Raw genomic sequence first — 23,069 nt, forward strand, 5'->3', positions numbered from 1 at the left:
TTCTTTACAATGGTCAAGGTCATCAAAAACAATAAAGCTTGAGAAAATGTCACAGCCAAAGGGAGCCCAGGATAAATCAAAAGTGAGTGTAATATGGTACCCTGGAGGGAATCCTGAAACAGGAAAAAGATATTAAGTATAAATTAGAGAACTCTGAATAAACTGTGGGCTTTAGTTCATCAAAATGTACCAATATCGGTTCATTAATTACAGCAAATATACCATACTAATGTAAGATGCTAAAAACAGGGAAAACTAGAATGTACGCTCCATTCAGTTTTGACCTTACTATCCACTCAATTTTTCTTTAAGTCTAAAACTGTTCCCCAAAAAATAGTTTATTAATTTTTTAAAAAACACTTGAAAATATGACAAAACACTGAGCTGTCAACTGGGTTGTTTATTCTTTGTTTCTCGGTTTTGTAGTTTCTCAGAAATAGAAAGATGAAAACTTAGAGCACACTTACGTCCCACACATTATGTGAATTCATCATCTTGGTGGAAAATTTTACTCTCAGTTTTCTTGTTTATATTAACACTGGTAAATCAAACATCTCTTATAGAATAAGGCCAAGATATAAGCTAAAAATTGTTGAACTTCTTTGCACACAAATCTTTCTGCAAATAGGATGACTTTCTAAAAGTGAAATTTTATATCTACTGCCAAACTACATCCTCAAAATGTTATACTCATTTTTATTGGCACTCTGTGTCTGAGAGTGCCTATTTCCTAGTTGCCTAGAAACCACTAGGTATGCTCGTTATTTTCCTCTGTCAGTTTGATAAGCAAAAAGATCTTACCACATTTGTGCTTTCATTTGCAGTTCTGATTGTTAATAGGATGAGCGTTATTATTTCTCATACTTGCATTTATCTTTTTGCATATATGAATCACCTGTTCACATCCTTTGTCCATTTTTCCATTGCTCTATAACAGATCTGTATAAACGTTTTGAAGAGTATTCTTTTCTCTGTTGACTTCAGTGATACTTTTGCATTCTTCCACCCTCTGCTTCTGTGGCCACACTCAAGGTTGGTGGCCCTCAGCTCCACCCTCTTTCTGCTCTGTAATTGCCCCTGAAACTATCTAATCGATACAGATATCTGACTGTTCTCCTAGAAAAAATGCACAAAAGGAGAAGGGACCATGACTGTCTTAGCATGACCAACTGTCCTGGCTTATTTGGGACCAGGGCAGTTCCTGGGACTTTGAGTGTTCAGACTAGGACAGTCCTGAGCACACAGAAACAGTTGTTCACCCTGAAAGGTAAGTTAAATCCTCAATAAGTATTTATTGAGTGAGTCCTTGATAACTTCCAGGACTACTCTTCCAGCCAGCTTAATCTTTTGGCCCGCAGATCCACATCTCTAATTCTTCATGGACAGCACCACTTCAATAGTACAGACATCTCACTTTTACTGTGTGTGAAACTCCCTGAACTACCCTTGGCTCCTTTTGTATTCACTTTCCCAATGAATTCTTTCTCTAGCATTTTAGAATTCCAGTAATCCTTACACATTTGACAGTTCTCAATTGTGTAAGGCAACTGCCAGGGTTAGGGTTATTGGAACTAATTTAAGTTCACTGCAAACTCCGAAATGGCTCCATTCATGTGGCTCTGTTACACAGTGCTTTCACCCTTATGGCTGCTCCCTTTGTTCCAATATTTCTAAAGAATAATGGTTGTGTTCACTGTTTTCCAAGTAATGACACTTTGTTACATGCAAAAGCATCTTGCAACAAATAAAAAGTAGCAGAATTTTTATTAATACAAAGAGTCCAACAGTGAGTTTGTGTGTATATTTAATAACTATAATTAAAGCACGAATGTCAGTTTCAAGAAAGAAGTAAAGCTATAATGTGATTCTGAGAAAGCTGAGAATTGTTATGTCTCAAAGAAAGTTAATTGAAGCATCAGTTTAGTTGTTCTGCTATCTGTTAGATGAAACTGGTAAATTACCTAATCTATGACTTGACTGCCTCATTTTACAATCACTGCCAAACACAGCAGGTCTTACGTTGACAAAATCTCATTCACTTTGTTAATCTTTATGCTTGTATCAGTTAGTTCAAGCCACAAGGACAAAATACTGTCGACTGTGTAGATTAAATAACAGAAAATTTTTTTGTCACAGTCTGGAAACTGGAAGTTTAAGATGAGGCTGCCAGCATGGTCAGGTTCCAGGGAGGGCTGTCTTGCAGCCTAGAATAGGCTCCATCTTCTTGCTGTGTCCTCACTTGGCAGAGAGAGCTCTGGCGTCTCTCTTCCTATCAGGGCACCAGTTCTATCAGTTTAGGGTTCTATTCTTATAACCTCATTGAACCTTAATCACCCCTTTAAAAGCCCCATCTTCAATACAGTCACATGGGTAGTTAGGGCTTCAACATATGAATTTTCAGGAGACACAAGTTAGTCCATAGCAACGCCGGCTTCCTTTATAGAGAAACTGAATTTAAATAACTCAATTCTTGCAAGCATAGCTATTAACACACTGATTATAATACAAACAGCTTCATTTTTGTAAACTTCTGTTTTACATGTGGTTTGCCGTCTGCCCTTAAAATACTGCCTGTGTTCCCTGTAAAGGTGACTGTACATCTGTTGCTGTGATTCCAGCTAGCTAGCGCAGTTAACCCAGTATAATTCTTTTCAAGCTCTTTTTCTCCACCCCTGCAGCATTGATAAGTTTGTCCTTATCTGACCACACATTTTCTTACCTTCATACCACCTGTAAGCAACTGCCTGTGCATTTTTTCCTCCCTTCTAGCCTCTGTTTGTCTTTTCTATCAAGAAACACTTCGTTCCTCTATCTACCCAGCTGTACTTCTTAGCAATTGTTTCTATTCTGTGTATATATGTATTAGTATGCCATGTATACATATTTCTCTATAAACTATGTTTATATAGCGATACTTTGTGTATTACCAAGTGCTTTACGTTTCAGAGTGCTTTTACCATCAGTACGTGTTTGATTCTTGTGACACACCAGAGAAAATAGGTGGCCAGATAAGTATACAAAGGAAGAGTTTTATCTCTGTTAACAAATATGAAAGCTGAAACTCAGAGAGACAAAACAATCTACTTAGGTCACTCCTAATGCCTTGCCTTCTACTAACTTCAAAATATTCTTTTTTATCTGCAGATTAGATTAAGTATTTGTACCCATGAGTGTATCCCTTTGTCAGTATATCCTATTTCAGAGACTCATATTTGTAGTATGTGAAACACAGGCTCATTGTATACATAATGTGGGAATTTTTTTTTTTTTGCCCATAGAGAGATGCCAGTAAATATCAAATTATTATAGACCATCAGCACCATCATGAATATCCAGATAATTGAATGTTTTTGAATGAAGAATACTTAATGTGCTAGATATATCTGCTAACATTCATTCTTGGCAAGGCTGCATACAAGCGTGTATCTGTAATAATTGAGATATGAACAGTTTTCCAAAAATATTACCCTCATGTTTGTTGGTGCCAAAAATATGACCTTTCTTAAAGACCTTATCTGGATGATCTTTAATGTGGACATTATTTTAACAGGGAATGTTTTAGTCACTTGTCATTATTATTTTGCAATTTATTATCATTTCCCCATCTCCTCCTGTATTAGAGTTCTCCAGAGAAACAAAATCAATCGACTATATATAGATGATTTATGATAAGTCATTGGCTCATGCAATTATGGAGTCTGGCAGACCCCATGATCTGCCATCTGCAAGCTGGAGACCTGTGGAGGCTGGTGGTATAAATTCCAGTCCAAGTGCAAAGGCCAAAGAAACAAGAGTGCTAATGGTATAAGTCCCAGTCCAAGAGCAGGAGATCAGTGTCTCAGCTCGATAGTCAGGCAGAGAGAACAAATTCCCCTTTACTCTGTCTTTTTGTTCTCTTCAGGCCCTCAATGCATTGAATGGTACATACCCACATTTGGCAGGGCCATCTGCTTTACTCAGTCTACCAATTCAAGTGCTCATCTCATCTAGAAACAACATTACATACGCAACCAGAAATAATGTTTAGTCAAATATCTGGGCATCCTGTGGTCCAGTCATGTCGACACATAGAATTAACCATCACATCCCCATTTCTCCATTTCCTCCTCCTACTTGTGACATGGGAAACTTAAAGTTCGAGTAACTGCATTGTGATTTACTTCTAAATAAAGTATGTTATGTTTGTATTAACAAATTTAAATAGATGTATAGGTGCTTCTTGACTTCCAAATCATTGAGTACATAATGTTAAGTTGTGAATGAGATGCAGCTGCCTCTTTGGCAGGGTTCAGGTGGTCTCACTCCACAGTAGAGTTCTTAACATTGGCCATGAGCTCCAGGGAATGCATCACAACCACCATTCTCCCACCCAAAGGAATAAATCAAGTAGAAAGAATACCAACACCTAAGACATGTAGCATATACATATAACATTGAACATGCCATAGTCCTTGTGAACAGTGCTCCCTGGAGCTGTGCAGTACACAACTGGATGCCTGCACATCCATACATGGTAGCCCTGCCAGGTGTGCAAGCCGCAAGAACTATCACAATCAAATGAGCTACTCTAAGATACTCTCAGAAGGGGAAGTAGCAAAATAACTTGATGAAGTAGAAATAATGGGGTTATTGTATTTAAAGTTCTGTATTCAAATGCTGGTACTATCCTGTCTTCTGGGAAACATGATCTCAGCAAGCTTGCTGAGGTCTGGGAGCCTTGGTGTCTCTCCCTACTTCACAGATTCTTTAGTGTTAAATGAGATCATATGTAAGGGAAAGTTATGCATAAAATCATAAAATTTTATTTTAACAAATAGAAGCATATAGAAAGAGAGAAATAGACCCACCTCCGTTGCTCCGGTGATTAGATTGGGAAAATAGGGCATTTAAAGAGTATGTGCTTCAGCTTGTTACAGCACCAGTTTGTGGAGGAGGATGAGTGGAGATCTCTTTTCCTTTACAGCTCTCCCATGAGCAATGGCTCACAAACAGCAGTCCAGGGAGCAGCTGCCTCACGCCCAACAAAGCATGGTATGTCTTTCCTGACATCCCACCACAGAGTAAAGTCAAGGACACACTGAGTTCATCAATACCTTCAAGAATACTTACTCCTCTGTTCTGTTGGGTACAATGCAAACTGCATGCCATAGACTCAGACCCCAAAGATTCTCAGTTGCAAGCCCAGGCAGAGCTAACTGCACATGAGGAGCAGAGTGGAAAGAAATCAATATTTGCCCAATGGAAAAGAAAAAAAAATCAATTGAGAGGAGAGAAAATGTTATCTCTAAGCCTTTGAAAGCAATGGCTTAGGTAGCTATATCAGCATATAAAGAAGGAAAAGGAGATTTAAAAAGTAGAGTCTTTTTACATTTAAGTTCATCATTCTAAAGGGCTCAATAGTTCAGAAAGTATTTTTTAATTGTGATGAAATTCACACGGCCTAAAATTAACCATTTTAAAGTGGACAATTCAGTGACATTTACTACATTTACAGTGTTGTACAACCACTACCTCTATGCAGTTCCAAAACATCAGGAAGTGTTTGTTATTCTAGTATTATACATGCAGAAACTACGGTTAAAAGTCTGAGAAATTTTTCTTGGACTTTTCAGCCCTTTGGACCTAACTCCCCAGATTATATTTGAGTGTTGTATTGTTGCTTTCTGCCTAGCTGATATTATGTGTCTTCAGTGTTTAAGAATGGGCTGATTTAAATGTATTTCCACATTTGGTAAGGTGAGTGGGAGAGAGATGATTATAGATTTCTACAGACAGGAAAAATCCCATTTGTTTATGTTCACATATGTATTGACAGAATCGTTAAACAATTAAATAAAAAGTAGAAAATTATTTCAGTCATATGCATTTCTTCTGTCTAGGGTCATAGGCAGATGAATCAATAGTGTAACTCATAAAAATTGATCTCAATGCAAAATTGAATGTAGTCTCTCATCTCTGCACCAATTTTTTCCCTAAAAACTGGCAAAGTTGGTTTAACTAAGCAAAAAGCAAGCTTCTTGAGAACCGGGTCAGAAGGATGTGGAAAATGTTTCTTCTTCAGTGGCTGGAATGAATACTTTATTGCCAGTGAACAGAGAAGGATGCCTTCTTGATCATAGCTGCTGTGGCTGCCCTAAAGTCATTCATGGGTACTCCCCATGGCTGCAGAGCTAAGGAATAGTCCAATTAGGAAACAAAACAGTAGAATCCATCTTGCTGCCTAGAGTTTAGCTACTAGCCTCTTGAACTTGGTCTCCCACTTCCACCCCTGCTCTGGTCCATTGGCCATATGAGCTGGACTTTGCAGCTAGTTGGACTGCCCCCTCTCTAAATTGATTCTCTGGTTCCTGGTAAAATATCTGTGTATTGCCTTATTTGTAAATATTGTTATGTTATTTTAGAACTGTAAACACACACACACACACACACACACACACACACACACATATACATATACATACACACAAAACCAAAAATGTCTTACTGAAAAATGTGGAAGCAAAATTCACTTTTGCTGTTTCTCAAATAGCAAAATAAGATTGAGGTGGAATCCTGTCTCAGACTCCTAAAAATTAACTGATTCATGATTTATGAGCATTCCACCTAAAGGAAGAATCAATAGAGAGAAGGAAAAGACTAAGGGAGAACAATCCAATAAGTAACTTTAAGCCTGTAGCGTAGTATTACTTTTCTGAGGTTCTATATTACCACTTTATATATTGTAGGCACTCAATATATATTTGTTATTTGAATGGGATAAGGATTTTTTTTCTCTTTTAGTAATCTTTAAGGAACATTTTGCCTTACTATATCGATTAAATAATTGCAGTATTTGGTGCCAGGTGCTCAACTGAAAAGAAATGATTATTTTTAAATAATCATTTCAGTGATCCACTGTGGTCCAGGTCCTGCCCCTTCAGTACTTGCTAACCATTCCTCATGAGACCACATATACACTGCCCACAGCAATGGCTCCAAATTCTGAATTCCTTTGGAATTTCATTTTAACACGCAGGTTCCTGAGAATCTTCACTCACAATATTCTTTCCATCTGAGCATGGACCTAGCAACCTACATTCTAGGAAGTATCCTGGGTGATCCAGATGTAGATGATCCATGGAGCACATTTTAGTAACTGATCCATAGATTTGACTGTACCCTAGTCTCTAGGACCAGCCTTGTTTAGAGCAGAAAGAAGTTGAAGAACCAGCAGTACATTGCTGTACAATCATGATGGTGCTGTCCTGGGACGAGATCTTGTTTCTGTACTCTCTATTTTGTCCTCTTCCTTGCTTCATGCCTAAAACCGAACTGGTCTTGCCTTGGATTGTAGCAGCTGAGTCCATGATATTCCAAGACCTCACTGACTACTAGATGGAGTGTTGTCAATTACTAAATCTCATGTGTAACATGCCGCCTGTCTTCCTGGTCCTCCCCTAATGACCAAACTCCATCTGTATACGTTTTTGGACACCAATGCCTACTGATTAGACATTGTCTTATTCCCTACTTCATCCATATGAGTCTGTTTGATGACTCATCCCAGCATTAAAAACTCATTCTTAGTGGCATACAGCCCCAACTAAGAGTGCTGGCTATCCTTATCCAGAATCAGTCAAGATAATGAGATAATCACCAGGTTGGTTACCCTAAAAAAGATAATGTTCCTCTGTATGTGTGGTAAAATGAAAGATCATGCCTATTTGTTTAGCATAAGAGATTTTAGAAGAGGAAATCATTAGAAGTTGGGAAACAACTTGAGGTATGTCATTTTTGTTATATGAACCTGTTATCAAGAATGGCCCAATGCAGATTAAAATAGAAGTGCTTTTAATTGGCCTTCAGACTAATACAGTGGCTTGGGAATAATAGCATACCCTCTGTAGAACACTCATATACCATGCTGAAATGATGGATACCAATAATGTGGCATCCCTGCATTCTAGCCCCTTCCAAAGGGGCTTTTGCAGCCAAAAAGAACAGCCAGGTTAGATCTACTTCCTTTCTGGTTGTTAAGGCTAGTATTGAGGAGGCTTGAGCTTGAGGCAGTGAATTCAGTTACCCACAGTCACTTCAGTAAACCAGTTATATGAGATGGCTTATGTGCTAAGGAGAGAGAGAGGACACGGTCCAACCAGAGATACGTTTATACAATACCTGCTTAAGGAATGGGACTGAAATGAGTATTGCTCACAAAACTGGGACCTTCCCAAGTTGTTACTCCACCTACTGAGAGTTGAACTATTTTATTTGACTACAAAAAGAAGCTTCAGAGAAGAGCAGAACAAACTTTAATGATTTCTTCATCTGTCTTGTTTCATTCATTTAGTCAACAACTGTGTGTTTTAATCCTTTCTGTGAGCCAGGAATAAACAGCTCTGGCCTCTCCCTCAGAGAGCTTATCATTGAGTTGTAGAGTTTAGGTCATGAATGTATGTGGACACAGATCTACAAGGGACTTTTCTTATTCTCTCAGCTGCCTGTTTCAGATGAAAAGAGCACCGTGAATACTGAATAGGCAGTTGAAGTAGTTAGAAGTACCGCCTAGGGAAGCCAAACCTGCAGTTCACCTTCCAGTGGATAAACACAGCTTGATGTTTATGCTAAAATGCTAATCAACGAGAGGAAGAAACAAAAATGCCCCCAGATAGAGCAGAAAGCGTCTCATGGATACAATAAAGTAGACAAATTGCTTTGGTTAATGTAGGCTTATATAAGAGGCCCTTTGTGTTCCCTCCTTACTAGATAAGATGAAGATTAATTGAAATACTAAGTGCTATATAAGCTAATAGTTTTATTAGCTTAAACCAGACGTTCAGCCACCTGGAGGACTTGCTAAAACGTAGATTGCTCACTCTGTAACCAGAGTTTATTTTTTAGTAGATCTGGGATAGGGCTTGAGAATTTGCATGTTCCCAGGTGTTGCAGATCCTGCTGGTTACAGGACCACACTGTACGAACCACTGGCTTAAGCACTCTCAGCAACCGTGAAAGGGTTGCTCCACAAAGCAAATAGGTGGCATCACTAATTTTTTTCTTAAGATGGAGTCCCGCTATGTTGCCTAGGCTGCAGTGCAATAGCACGATCTCAGCTCAATGCAACCTCTGCCTCCCTGGTTCAAGCGATTCTCCTGCCTCAGCCTCCCCAGTAGCTGGGATTACAGGCACATGCCACCACGCCCGGCTACTTTTTGTATTTTTAGTAGAGAAGGGGTTTCACCATGTTGGCCAGGCTGATCTCAAACTCCTGACCTCAGGTGATCCGCCCGCCTTAGCTTCCCAAAATGCTGGGATCTCAAGTGTGAGCCACCATGCCTGGCCTGCACCACTACATTTAAAATGTTTAAATACCTGCTATTTTTCTCACTACAAAATATTATATATGTATACCAAAAAAAAGTTTTTAATAAAAAAGCAATAAACTTATTAAATGACCTATGTAAATTTAAAACCATCCAAAGATAGCCATTAATAACCTTGTTTGTATTTTTATAAAATGTTTCTCATGTATGTTTGTGTATAGATATATACATGATATTCTCTCTAACATATATGTGTAATATTATCTCTATATATATTAATATAAAAACACTGGAATCATCTCTCTTTTTTGAGATAAAGTCTCATTCTGTTGCCCAAGCTGGAGTGCAGTGGTGCAATCTTGGCTTACTGAAACCTCCACCTCCAGGTTCAAGGGATTCTTGTGCCTAAGCCTCCCAAGTAGCTGACATTACAGGCACATGTCACCATGCCTGGCTAATTTTTGGATTTCTTGGTAGAGACAGGGTTTCATCATGTTGGACAGGCTGGTCCTGAGCTCCTGGCCTCAAGTGACCCACCCGCCTCAGCCTCCCAAAGTGCTGGGATTGCTGGCAAGAGCCACTACACCCAGCCTGGAATCATCTTACGTATACCAGTTTGTAACTTACCCTTTTCACTTAATATATATTTGTAAACATATCTCTAAGTCAATATAGTTGTATGATACAATGTAGTACATCCTTTGAGTGAACATATAGGTTATTACACAGTTCTTTCAAGGAAACCAATTCAGCACAAATTTTTTCTTAAAATCTTTATTTGTATCCTTAATTATTTTCTAAAGGCAAATTCCCAGAAGAAAAAAATCCCAAGTAAAAAATTAGATAGATTTTTAGGGATCTTAATACATATTGCCTGATTGCGCTTCAAATGCTAGATCATTTTACATGCCCATCAGCACTCTATGGTTATTTTCTCACACCTTGACGTAGGCTGAGTACATATTTGTTCATTGTTTTCCTGTGAGAGGTTTCTTTCACCAGCTTAGTAGAGAAAAAAATTCTCTCTTATTTACACTTTGAATTTTTTTTTTTAGTTACCAGTGGGGTTACTAGTAGTATCACATTCAGTGATGTCATACTTCTTTTTATTGTAGGTGTGTGAATCTGAAGCTTAGAATTATGCTATCAATTCCTGACAGAGCAGCTCTTTGGTTTGAGGCTTTACATGTTTGACATTTTTAAGGTCTAGCATGTCATTTTTCTTTGATATGAACAAATGAATCTCGGAGCAGATCAGCTTTTGTTGTATTATGTAAACTTTGAGAAAGTAAATGGGCTGCAAAAATTCTTTATTTTGAATTCATCTGATGTAATATGCAGTCTCATTTCTCAGCCTGTGAATAATTTGTTGTAATATAATTGATCTAATTTTACTTAGGAAATCAACCGTCCACTGTGATGAAAACAGAAAACTGATGGAGCAAAGGATCTTGTTATCTATTGATTAATATTTATTCAGTGACCGTGTGATGCGAATGCTAAAATGAACTTTCTTGGTGATACACTAAACTGAACTTTCTTGTTGATACACAGGGACTATTAGGTGAAAAATATGGGAATATCCGAATCCCCGGAGAAGTTGAAGCCTCAGAGTTTGAGATGATTTTGGATGCTGCCATAGAGGCAAAGCTGGAGACCAAGTTGCTGGAGGAGTGGTACTGTCGAGATGAGAACTCAGTGCCGGCAGCCTATTACCTCAGACCCAAGTCAGAAATGCTGAGAAGCAATAGAAATGCAGTAAGCCGCCTTTCCCTCCAGCCTGTGGATCTGTCCTTTACTTTCAGCCGTTTACGTCATCCAGGGGTGGTTCTGCACAGAAAATGCAGAGTAGATAGAAAATTACTCTGCCCTGGGCCCCAAGTTTCCTTTTAACAACTAAATCCACACTGATCCTCAGGGAAACACAAATGAAAACCGCAATACCACTTCCCTTTACACCTGTTAGGATGGCCATCAAAAAGTCAAAAGATAATAGGCGTTAAAGAGGATGTGAAGAAAAAGGAACCCTGGTCCACTGGTGGTGGGACTGTACACCGGGGCAGCCTCTGTGGGAAACAGCAGAGAAGTTCCTCAAAAAATTAAAAATAGGACGACCCACTTCTGGGTCTATATCCAAAGGCAATAAAATCACTGTCTTGGAGAGAGATCCGCACTCCCAGGTTCAGTGCACAGTCATTCATAATAGCCAAGATATGGAAACAGTCTAAGTGTCTGTCAGCAAATGAAAAGATAAAGAAAATGTAGAAGGAAATTAAGGAACATTGATATACACACACACTGTGATGTTATTCACTCTTTTTAAAGGAAAGCAACCCTACCATTTCCAGCAACATGGATGAACCGGGAGGACATTATGCTAAGTGAACTAAGCCAGCCCCAGAAAGACAAATACCGTATGATCACACGTATATATGCAATCTAAAAATGTTGAGCTCATGGTGACAGACTGTGGTTACAGAGGTCTGGAATTCAGAGGAAATGGAGAGATGTTGGTCAAAGGGCACAAATTTTCATGGTGACTGTAGTTAATTATAAACTTGAAATTGGCTGGGAGAGTAGATCTCTAGTGTTCTTACCAGCCACCAAAACAAAGGTAATTATGTGAGGTACTGGATTTGTTGGTTAGCTCGATTGTGATAATCATTTCACAGTGTATACATATATCAAAACATCACATTGTACACCTTTAAAAATTTACTGAATTCAAAGCTAAGAAACCATCAGTTGTCACTCACCTTTCCATTTAGCATCTCTGACTTTCCTTCTAGGCTAATTTTCCTTCTCCTGAAGTATATCATTTGTAAGTCCCATCAATGAAGATTTACTAGTGACATTAATTGATTTTTAATTATTAATATTGATATTAAACAATAATTTAATGAAATAATTATGTATTAATTCTTAATATTAATTGATTAAAGTACCATTAATGAAGCTCTCTGTGTTTACTTATCTGAAAATATTATTGTTTTGCCCACTTTTCTATAATGCAGCTATTTATTCTGATTGGTATATGTCATGCTTATCTGTGAATTCATATAGTCTCTTAATTCTAGAAAATTCTCAGTCATCATCTCATCAAACAATGTCTTTCCTCTGTTCCCTCTGTTCTTTCCTTGTGCTCCTTAATTACATGTGTATTCGGCCATCTCAGTCTGTCCTCCACGGCTTCTAATTCTCTTTCACATAATCGATGAAAATTGATCATTTCACATGATCATTTAGGTTTACCCCAATATTCCCACCCAGAGAAACAATATTCTTACAAATAATTACTCTGAATAGTACATGTGAGGCTGAAGAAGAAAAATCAAGAAAACTGATCATGTGAAACTGATCATAATCATGATCAATTGGCATGATCAATTTTCTTATCTCTGTGCTTCTTTCCAGAAGATAACTTCAGATCATTTTTCCAGTTCACCAGTTTCTTCTTCAGCTGTGTTTGTTCTGTCCATACACTGAGTTTTCAAATTTGACAGTTGTATTTTTTATTTTGTGAAAAGTTTGTGTGTGCGTGTGTTTCCTGGGGAAGGAAGGCCTTTGTAAAATCTACCTATTATTTATAGTCTCTTTTAAAATTTTAAGTTCATAGTTTTTCTTTGTAACATTTTAAACACTTCATTTATATTCATGCATCTTATGGAGAGTGATGGAGTGAGGCTGAATCATGCCTGAGCATGATGGAAACATTATTATCTACTTTCCAACTTGGCTCCCAAGTTTATCTATGACATGTTCCTTAAAAGCAAATGAAAGAGGAAGAGGGAAAGGGTGGACCTGCTCATTGCATAGAATATTTAGGGAGACTGCAGGAAGGCATAGACATCCAACCCTCTGCCAAAGAGAATGTCCTTGATTTAATCAGTACCAGGCAGTTCCAAGAGGACAAGCATGAGTTACCTACGGTTCTCCTTTTCGTGATCTGTGTATTTGTCATTCTGGTATCCAACATAATACATTTTCTCTGTGCAACACGAAATCATATCAGAATCCTTGATTTTTCTTCTTCGCCCTGACATGTATTATTGAAAGTATTTATCTGTAACAATATTGTTTCTCTGAGCGGGAATACTGGGGTAAACCCAAACCATTTCCCAGTTAAAGATGCTAGGAGTAAATATAGATAGCAAAGAACCAGATACCTCAAGAAACCAGTTTATAATATGATCTGGGGGATTTTCTCGTATGTTACTATTTAATTTGCTGTAATTGTTTCGTCATTTATTTTTTATGATCCACTAGGGAAATTGAGATTATTCCTAAAACCCCACATGATATTTCTGCATAAATTATTATTGAAAAAGTGAATGTACGAGTAAGGTTATCGTCAAGATTATATAAATGTTACTTTTTTGCTAGGCTGTCCTCCCACTTTATCTCCTAGTGGATCATCAAAACAAATGAAGCTAAAACAACCTCCCTTTAACTTTCTCTCTCCCCTTTGGAGGACGCCAGAGAGATTATTTTCTTATGGCATTTGTATTAAAACTCAAAAGCGAAAATCATGGTATATAAGAAAACCCAACAAACACACCCTATTTGGATCATACCTTTGTGTAACTTAGTCAAGTTCACATGCAACATGTAAATAATTTGTAACTTTCAGGGTGATCGGGGGGATTAAACTAGACATTGTCTATAAAGCATTTATCATAATATTGGCACATAGTAGGCCTTCAAATTGAAATTTTCTTGTTCTTAAATACAATTTTTCTTTGATGATTGTAAGACTGATTTCTCCCTTTTACATTTCTATAGATGCAGCCTTCGGCCAACGCTGAAAATGAGAAGACATGGCAAGAGATATCAGATGAGATCAAGAAGATATTTAAGGCTGCTGTAAAGCTGTTGCATGAAAAGGGTAAAATGAAACACAGTCAGGCTAAGAGGTACCTGTTCTCAGGTAATTTTCCCACACCTTCAGTAAAATAAGACATAGATAAATAATAGGTACATCTACGGCTTCCCTTTAATGCTCTGCAAATTTAATCTCATTTACTGCCTGGTGAAATTTAATTTTTCTAAATGTTCCCATGTTCTGGAGAAGCAAATGTTCTTTTGTTTTAATTCATAGAAAGGCCTTTCCTTAACTTGAAGGCTTCTCTAGAAAATGTGATTTTAAAAGAAGCCAAAAGTGACACTGGATAGAATTGACCAGATTCTGCCATTATTTCTCAATTGAGCTGTTCATTCATCATTCACCCGCTTATCCAGCAAATATGAATGGACCTATTGGATTCCTATGTGCCAAGCAATGGGGAGACAACGCTTAGTAAAAAGGCAAGGTCTCAGGTCTCCTGCAACTTATTTTTTAGAGGGAGGAAAATATTAATAAATGATAGCCAAGTAATCAAATAAATGCACAAGATCATATCAAAAGTGATTGATAAGTTTTATGAATAAAACAAAGCACAGTCATAGGATAATAATGACTGATAAAGGATGTGGGGGTCCAGATTTAGATGAGGTGGGCAAAAAGAAGATGACTTCTGACCTGAATTACAGAAGAAAATCAGAGCTGACAGTGCCGTATGTGTCTAAGGTAGAGAATTCCCAGCAGAGGGAGCAACAGGTTCAAGACCTCTGAGAAAGGAACGTGATTAGCTCATTCCAGGAACAGGAAAAAGAAAAGGTAGCTTTGCTTTTTTTTTTTTTTTTTTTTTGGTTCTTTTAACTTTTACAGGGAGAGAGAGATGAGGATAGAAGTTTAGCACAGGCCATCACAGGAACCTTATGTCTTATTCTGTGTGACACGGGAAGCCGTCTGAGGGGTTTGGTAGGATCTAATTTAACATTAAAACAAAAACCTCCCCAGCTATTTGATAGGCTCAAATTTAACATTAAAATAAAAACCTACCCAGTTATTCAGGTATATTTCAGTCTATACTGTACCAGGTATTCTGTGTACAGAGGCTCATCTGTTGGCCTTTCTCACCATGGAAAGGAAGCTTTATCATTAGAAGTTGCTCAGGAAACTACAGAACTGAAGGAATACGTCAGTCATAGTTTCCAGGGAACAAACACAGCTAGGTAAAAGTCAGATGCGTAGCATTTATTTTGAAAGTTGATAGTAAAAATTTATGGCGGGAAAAACTGTAATAGCTGCGTTTCCAGGTGGGTTTTGGAATGGTGTGGCAAAGCATTTGTGAAAACCTAAAAGGCACTTGGTAATCATTCTTACTGGATACATGTGTGTGAACCTCAGAAAAGTTACAAACCATTTTGACAAATTCCAGAAAGAAGCTGTTTTTTAAAATTAGGCCTTATTTAAAGTCTTCCTGAAAATGCCAAAATTGTCAGGTATAAGTACTGTATTTAGAATATATAGATTCGGGTTTATCCTTGTTTCTTTGGAACCTTTAGATCTGTCTTTGAGGCTCTGGCTCTTCATCTTTATCAAAGACAGAACATCCCTGTTCCATTAAGAGCTGTTTTAGAAAAAAGTTACCAGTGAAGCTTTCCTATGATTTATGCAAAAGACACCAGTTTGGGGAAGGCATCCTCTTATTTGCAATCACACAGCTTAAGTGTTCGTTATTTCAGTAGCAAACACTTGCCCTAGCTGTCCCCATAGTGAAGAATTGTGTCCACATGGATAGCCATGTGAAGATGAGGAATTTCATGTCAGCTGCTGCAAGTGGACTGTTTTCTGCTTGGGGATCTCCTAAAGAGATACATCCTCATGACAATTTGATTTGCTTTACATTTCAAACTCCTTTTAGGATCATGTCTGCATAATCAAAATTGCTGACTTGCCAACTCAACTGGATATAGTATATATTATATTTTTAGAAATCTTGAAATAAGAATACTGGATAGAACCCGTTAAAGGTGTACGATTTATGTTTTAATGTAATTTTTCCCCTTTTTAAACAACAGGAGAGGAAGAGAAATAAATTAGACTCTAAAATGGTGCCCTTCTGAGAACATCAAAACTCAGGGCCTTGGGAATCTTAAAGAAGTTAATTTCTCATGAATGATCTTTTTCATTTGGGTTGAAAATTTCCTCATGGATGATAGTTCATAGATGATAACTCATGGATGATAGTTATCAGGACTGGAAATCTGTTTCTACCATTACCTTCATTGGGTGCTGTCACTGGTTAAATTTCAGGACATTAAGGAGCATGCAAAAACAGAAAATAAATATGATATTCTAATAATGTCCTAAAATTCTAAAGTTTATGATATTTATAGATAGGCATCAGAAATTATGAATACAAGTCCCCTAAAATCGTAGTCCCCTAAAATCAGTAAGTCCCCTAAAATCAATAGAAGTCCCCTAAAAATCAATTTTTAGAGGCAAAGCATGCACTTTGCCTCTAAAAATAACTTTGTAGAGTTGCCTTTGTATCACAGCTCTCATTTATTCGGGGATATTTAAGTCTATACCATACCAGGCATTCTGTGTACAGCATTTGCCCCTGCTGAGCCAAGGTTAGATGGGCTCTGCCAAACTGGTTTATTTGTTTTTTTTTTTTTTTTTTTTGCTCCATTTATGATCAACACTTCTGCTTGATACACTCTTTCCATAAATGTGATAACAATGTCAAGTTATAGTTGAGTTGTTTTCTGGGAGTCAAAGGTGGCAGGGCGTATCTCTGATTATAATGCATTATATATAGATACTACAGTTTGACCGCTTCCTTTCTCTTCATGATACTCTCAGAATGTAGCAAGCTGCTGATCCAGCCTGCTAGTATTTTACACAGATGACTAGAAAAGAGATGGGCCCGAGGCTGCTTTCGGTAGTGGCTCACGATGTCTAGATTTCTGGCATCTTCCCTTATCTACATTATAACAAGTTCTTACTCTTCCTTAAAAAGTAGAGTAGACATATGTTTATAAGCTCCTTTAACTGGCTTCCTTAACCAGCTTGCTCAATTAAAATGCTTTGTAAAATGTACTGATGCTCATGACACAGCTTACTAGACACTGGCAGCTATGAACGTATCTTTTTCATTTTTGGAAAATTTCCTTCAAAAAGCTCTCATTACTGAAAAAATATTATCACAAGAGTTCCACTTAAAGGCACCATTTTTAAATAAAATTCTCACCTTCTTAACAGTTACATTATAGAATATATGTGCATATATTCTAGATTTTGCTTGACAGTGGAGTTATGGCCAGCATATAATTTTTTTCAATTTATGGCCAGACCAGCCCTGTGTATTCAGAACTTCCCTGATAGAAATTCACAATCTGAGATTAAAGCACCTGCAGATTCCATGTTTGATGAGGACCACCTTCCTGCACACAGATGGCTGTCATCTTGCTGTGTCCTCATAAGGCGGGAGAGGCAAGGGAACTCTCTGAGATCTGTTTTATATGAACATGACTTTCAGTCATAAAGGCTCTGCCCTCATGACCTAATCACCCAAACACCCCACCTTCTAATACTGTCATACTGGGGATTAGGTTTCAATATATAAATTTCTGGGAGACACAAACATTCCATTTATAGGGCTCCATAATGGATTATTTTTCTCAATGTTCTGTTTTCTCTTGTCATTGTATCCTAAGCAACTGTCAGCATGCCTAGAATACATAAGGTGTTCAATGAAGAGCTATTAGATGAAGGAAAGGGATGGAAAAGGAGGAAGAAAGGAAGATCAGCCAATTTTAAGACTGCTTTCTTTATAATTCATTTCCATTTGTTTATTTTACATATTTTTAATTTTTCTCTGCACAATGATGTTTTCATTACTACTGATCCAGTTTAAAATTTTCTTATGGGGACTCAAGTGATTTATAATGTATATTTACTTGTGTCCAACCATATGTATTGTAAGCCATAATATGGTATATGTTAGAGGAAATGAAGTTAGTAAGTCACTTTTCTGTGCTTGTTCTGATGGATATCATAACAGTGACATAGATCACCCAGATTGATCAGTCATCAGAATATGATTATATTTTGCCTTAAAAGTGCTTTTGTATTGATATTTGATCATATCTGATTAGGACTCAATACACCTCAAACAAAATGGTGAAGTCACTTTGTCAAGAACACGCTGACAAGGAACAGTTAACTAGCTACATCCTTCGGCTTCCTCCTTTTCTTCCTTCCCTGGCCCAAATGAGTCCCTCTTAGAGCCTCTGAATTCTGAGAGGGAAACTGAGCAGCAATTGAAAATCATACATATTAGAAATATCTACTATAAATTTGATATGCTTTCTTTATTATGCTCATATCCAGCCTCTTCCTAAACTTGGGGAGAAAATTAGACAATTTTATATAAAACCTATTCTTCTGGGTTGCTGGCTGGTTAGAAAAAGACAAGAAATCAAGAAATTATTCTAAAGATTACTCTGCTACAAACCATAATCAAAATAATCTAACATTAATAACTAAGTGTTGACTACTAAGAATGTGGTTGTGTTGCTTGTTCTAAGCAATAAATTCCTTGTTATATTTTCTTTCAGCTATAGAGGATGAGTTTGACTTTGCTCTGGGAAAACAAACTCCAGCATTTCTAAAGAAATGTGTTTGCTACATTAGGAAAATTGCTAACATTGAGCGGTTTGTGAAAATCCCAGAGATGGGAAAATACATGGATATAACTGGAACAGAACCAAGGATTATTCGGGACCCAGAAGCCCAAGAGAAGCTGATAAAACTCAGGGATGAATTTATTCCTACTATTGTTGCATCATCTAATCTGAGAGTGTACACATCTGTTACTCATTGTGACATGAAACTAGGCTACTCCCAAGAAATAGAAAATCATTACATCGAAGGACTTGGCAAACAATTTTATGAGGACATGATTGACATAATTCAGGCAACAGTACAACAGAATTTTGACACTGAAACTGATACACTCTATGACGAAATCCTTCAACATTCATCATTATGTAAAACATATGCCTCATTCTATGAGTACAAATGTGAATCTCTCAACATAGTGCATAACTACATTCTTCCAAGCAAAACTGGGCACATCAACCCTCTTATTATATATGGTGGACCATGCACTGGGAAGACCCTTCTGCTTGCTGAAGTAGCAAAGAAGGTAAAAGCTTATTCTTTCCCATGGATATTTGTAAAAATTTTTACTTTTGGAAAATGGTAAATTAATCAAATTTATTTCTACTTTCTGTGTTTACTATGTGAATTATAATTGGTCTTTTTTGCTTTTCTTTTTGCTGGTATAACAGTTATATTGAGAGAGCAAAACTCGTGGAGTACAACTGGAAGCAAATTCACTTTTTCTCTCTGTTCAGACTCATGTTGTGGGCTAGTTCCTATCCCTGACCCCATTTGGATGAAAACCTAGGCCAGTCTCAATAACTGTTCTCATCCCTTTCAGACAAAGACAAGCCCCTCTGGTCTCTTCTGTCTGCTAAATCAGTCTCAGTTAAGTCATTAGTATGACCACTGTAAGGTAAAAATGAAAATATCAGTCTACATTTTTCTTCCCCATCTGGGGCCTCTCATAAATGAGGCACATACAATGGGAAATGGGGATCTTCTTTCTTTCTCCACATGGCGCTTCTTTCTCTCCTTTCCTAATCCCAACGACATTTATGATTCCTGTAAAGTTACAGTATAGGGCATATAGGACAGGTAAGGTGGCCAGAAAGTTTTTATATTAACTAGTACTGTTCTGAACTGGGCTGTGAACTCTCTGGTCTTAGCACATGTTGAAAGCTGCTTCCCATCTCTTTGGAGGTCTTTTCATGGCTTCTTGGAGGTCCTTCCCCCGCTGTACCTCTGCCCTGTCTTCCTTGAGCATCTCCTACCTACAGTTGCATAGACACAGGGGAATGCATCTTTTTTTTAGCTGGTTACTTCCTCAGCTCCTAGACATCCAGCAATGCGCTTCCTCTCTACAGCCCAGCACACTGATTAGATAGGACCTGGGAAAAAAAACAAACAGAAACCCTTGTTAGCTCACTCTAGCCTACCATCCACATGTAATACATGAGAAACACTCAGGTATTGTTTTGTCCTAAGGAACTCTAGACCTCCAGGCCAGTCCCAGCCCTGAAGCTCTATCTCACTTCTCCATCACAGCAGCTAGCCAGCCTCAGTCATTCAGCCTTCATGGATCCCAGATGTCACCAAGTACCAGGTGCCTGCATCCCCAAGCTGTAGGGGCATTCTATAAGTGGTCCACTAAAGTCCCTTCAACTTGACTAGAAGTGAAAGACAGGCATCTCTCTAATCTCCTTCTAGGGAGGGTATGGTGAGAGATACAACCCACAGCACCCTGATTCCCACCGTTTTTCTCTGCCTCTCCAGTCTCCTTTTTCAGGCTAGAGGTGGGTAATCCACTAATAGTAGCAAAACTGGTTTTCAGAACCTCCCTTTCAAGTCCTGCACGATGGGCTGGAATCTCACTTTGGAATGTGGTATCTGCTGAGTTGGCTCTTCAGCCTAAACAGGATGAAATTAATTCCATTTGTTTAACCTCCTCTTCCCTTAGTGTCGAAGTGTGGTGGTTTATTTTATTCTGGTGTTATTTCTGAAGCTTTGTGTTGTTCTTCCCATGGTTACTCTCTTAAGAAGAGAACTTTCTTTAACTTCATGAATATTCTCATAACCTGTCATGTGCTACATAATCTCAAATTGGTCCTCTTGAGGGCAAGAACAGAGACAGGTACATTACACCATTTGTGAGAATTAGGTTCCAAAGTAAGCCCATAGGCAAAACCAGGTATATTCCACTTACCTTTGAAAAGTCCTTACGAAGTCTAATTTGCTCTTCCTCAGTATGTGAAGCCTAGCTGGGTTTTCTGCTTTCGTTAGAAGACATAGCTCTTTCTTTAATTAAGCACCAGATGAAGTAGCAGGCTTGCATTTAGGGTCTACATTGGGCATCTGAATAAATTGTGTATGCATGTGTTTGTGTCCCTTTGAACACTAATTTGTATGTGTATCTTCAAACTTTAGAATTATTCCAAGTAAGCAAGATAGTAATACCAGGGGCACATGAGAACTGAAACCAAAGGAGTGAACCTTCACATATGCCATTTTGCACTCACTCTAGGGCCCTTTTCCTTGTGGAGGAAAGAAGCAAAAGGGCGGTAGAGGAAACAAATATCGTTCAATTTGACTAAGTCAAAGGTTCTGGGATGCGTCTCCACATGCTCTAGCACAAGAGGTCAGGACTTTTGTGGGATGTGCTGATTCCCTGCACAGATAAGCAGTCCCAGTGGGGCAGAGCATGGTAACTGTCCAGAGTTGGTCAGTTTAAGGAATGGCTTTCTGAGCTCTTGCTCTTCTAGATATTTTGTCCAATAGCCTGAGTTTGTTTATTGACTATCCAGGAGTCAGGTCCCCCAAGAAACTGTGCCTCTTTTTAGGTCCCCTGCCTGCACTTCACTTACCTTCTCCCGGAGAATGTCTGACTCACCATCAACAACAACCTGTACTCTCCTGTGACCTCATGTCCCTTTGAGGATGCAGATAGATATCTCATTTTTATCTCATGTGTCACTCAACATTTTCATGAGCATGAACTTGTGATGATAGGGCTGCTCTCTACAGACATCACATGTTCAGCATCATGTGACTGAGAGGAGGGAGGAGGATGCATGTCATTGTCATAAGCAATCATTGTGGAAACAAACAGTGTTTTCAGATTTACCACCAAAGGATGGTTGTCCAATGACAAGATTATCTTCCTTGAAATCAACTTCAAAGGTTGAGGCTAAACAACAGCAACCAAATGTTAATTTTCCTTAATAGCGCCTTTTAAAACTGACATCCATAAATCTTTCTAATCTCATTCATGCCTTAACCTGAACTATCTCTCTTGAGGAACCAAAGTTCACAAACTTACCTCCGAATGTGCAAAATCACTTTTCCTTATCTAAGGCATATCCTTGGTAAATTCCAAGGATAACTGAAAGACTTTATTTTCCTAAAAATACTCATTGGAGTATTTTATGCCTTGGGTATGTTTCTTCTTATCCTGACCTTTGAAAATGGAAAGATTCAACTCAGTGGGCTCCTCACATATTCTATCCTTTAACTCCACAGTGTCTTTTAAGAAATGAAACAATGAAAGGTCGGGTATGACTTCTACTCCAGCTTTGTCTCTCGGTGACCATTTAACTCTGAGCAATCATTTATCCAGCTTGTACCTCAGTTTCCTCTCCTGTTAAGTGATACTATAATCTCATCTGCCCTTCAGAGACATAATGTGAGGACTGATGGCTGCATGTATATAAAATCAACTATCTGTTACAAAGCACAACGTTTAACAAAGCTCTTTAAACCACCATTATGTGGATTTTGTAACAGATAAATAATAATCAAAATTATGACCCTATAACACCATAAAATTATCTCTAAATCGTACAAGATTATATTCACTGTAATTTCAGTATTGAATGCTTTTATTGCTTTCTAATTAATTGGAAATTTGGTCAGCCATATATGGCATTATATGCTCTCAATTAATACAAATATTTAACTTGATATAATATGTAAATCATTACTTAATCCATTCATTAAACACTTACTAAGGACCTACTGTGTGCCAACAGCTGCTCCAGGAGTTGACCATACTAGATATTTAGATTTATAATTCATGAAACACTTTGTATCTTTCAGAATACAAGCTAAATATTGCCTTATGAGTGAAAAATACTACTTTAGTACATTCAGTAAGGGTAATCCTGAGGGTCTCGCCTGTAGATTTTAGTGCACAAGCTTTGTGGCAGTTCTTTGGCCTTCTCAAAAGGTTTTTCCAATTTTTGGTCCTAGGCTATTTTCTGCATCGTAAGGGT

General features: G+C 37.9%; 1 protein-coding gene across 4 annotated transcripts in view; it reads left to right on the plus strand.

The window, feature by feature from the left end:
- Positions 1 to 23,069, plus strand: part of NWD2 (NACHT and WD repeat domain containing 2) — a 208,408-nt gene that overhangs the window by 179,017 nt on the left and 6,322 nt on the right. For all 4 annotated transcript variants that reach the window (XM_012475003.2, XM_012475004.2, XM_012475005.2 and 1 more), the window contains 3 exons: positions 10,857 to 11,060; positions 14,085 to 14,229; positions 18,753 to 19,342. In XM_012475003.2, the coding sequence (XP_012330426.2) occupies positions 10,857 to 11,060; positions 14,085 to 14,229; positions 18,753 to 19,342 (939 nt within the window). The remainder of the gene's footprint in view (positions 1 to 10,856; positions 11,061 to 14,084; positions 14,230 to 18,752; positions 19,343 to 23,069) is intronic.

The sequence above is a fragment of the Aotus nancymaae genome, unplaced genomic scaffold (genome assembly GCF_030222135.1).
Source record: "Aotus nancymaae isolate 86718 unplaced genomic scaffold, 86718_ANA_hifiasm-v0.15.2.pri h1tg000006l, whole genome shotgun sequence".
In the NCBI taxonomy this organism is placed as follows: Eukaryota; Metazoa; Chordata; class Mammalia; order Primates; family Aotidae; genus Aotus; species Aotus nancymaae.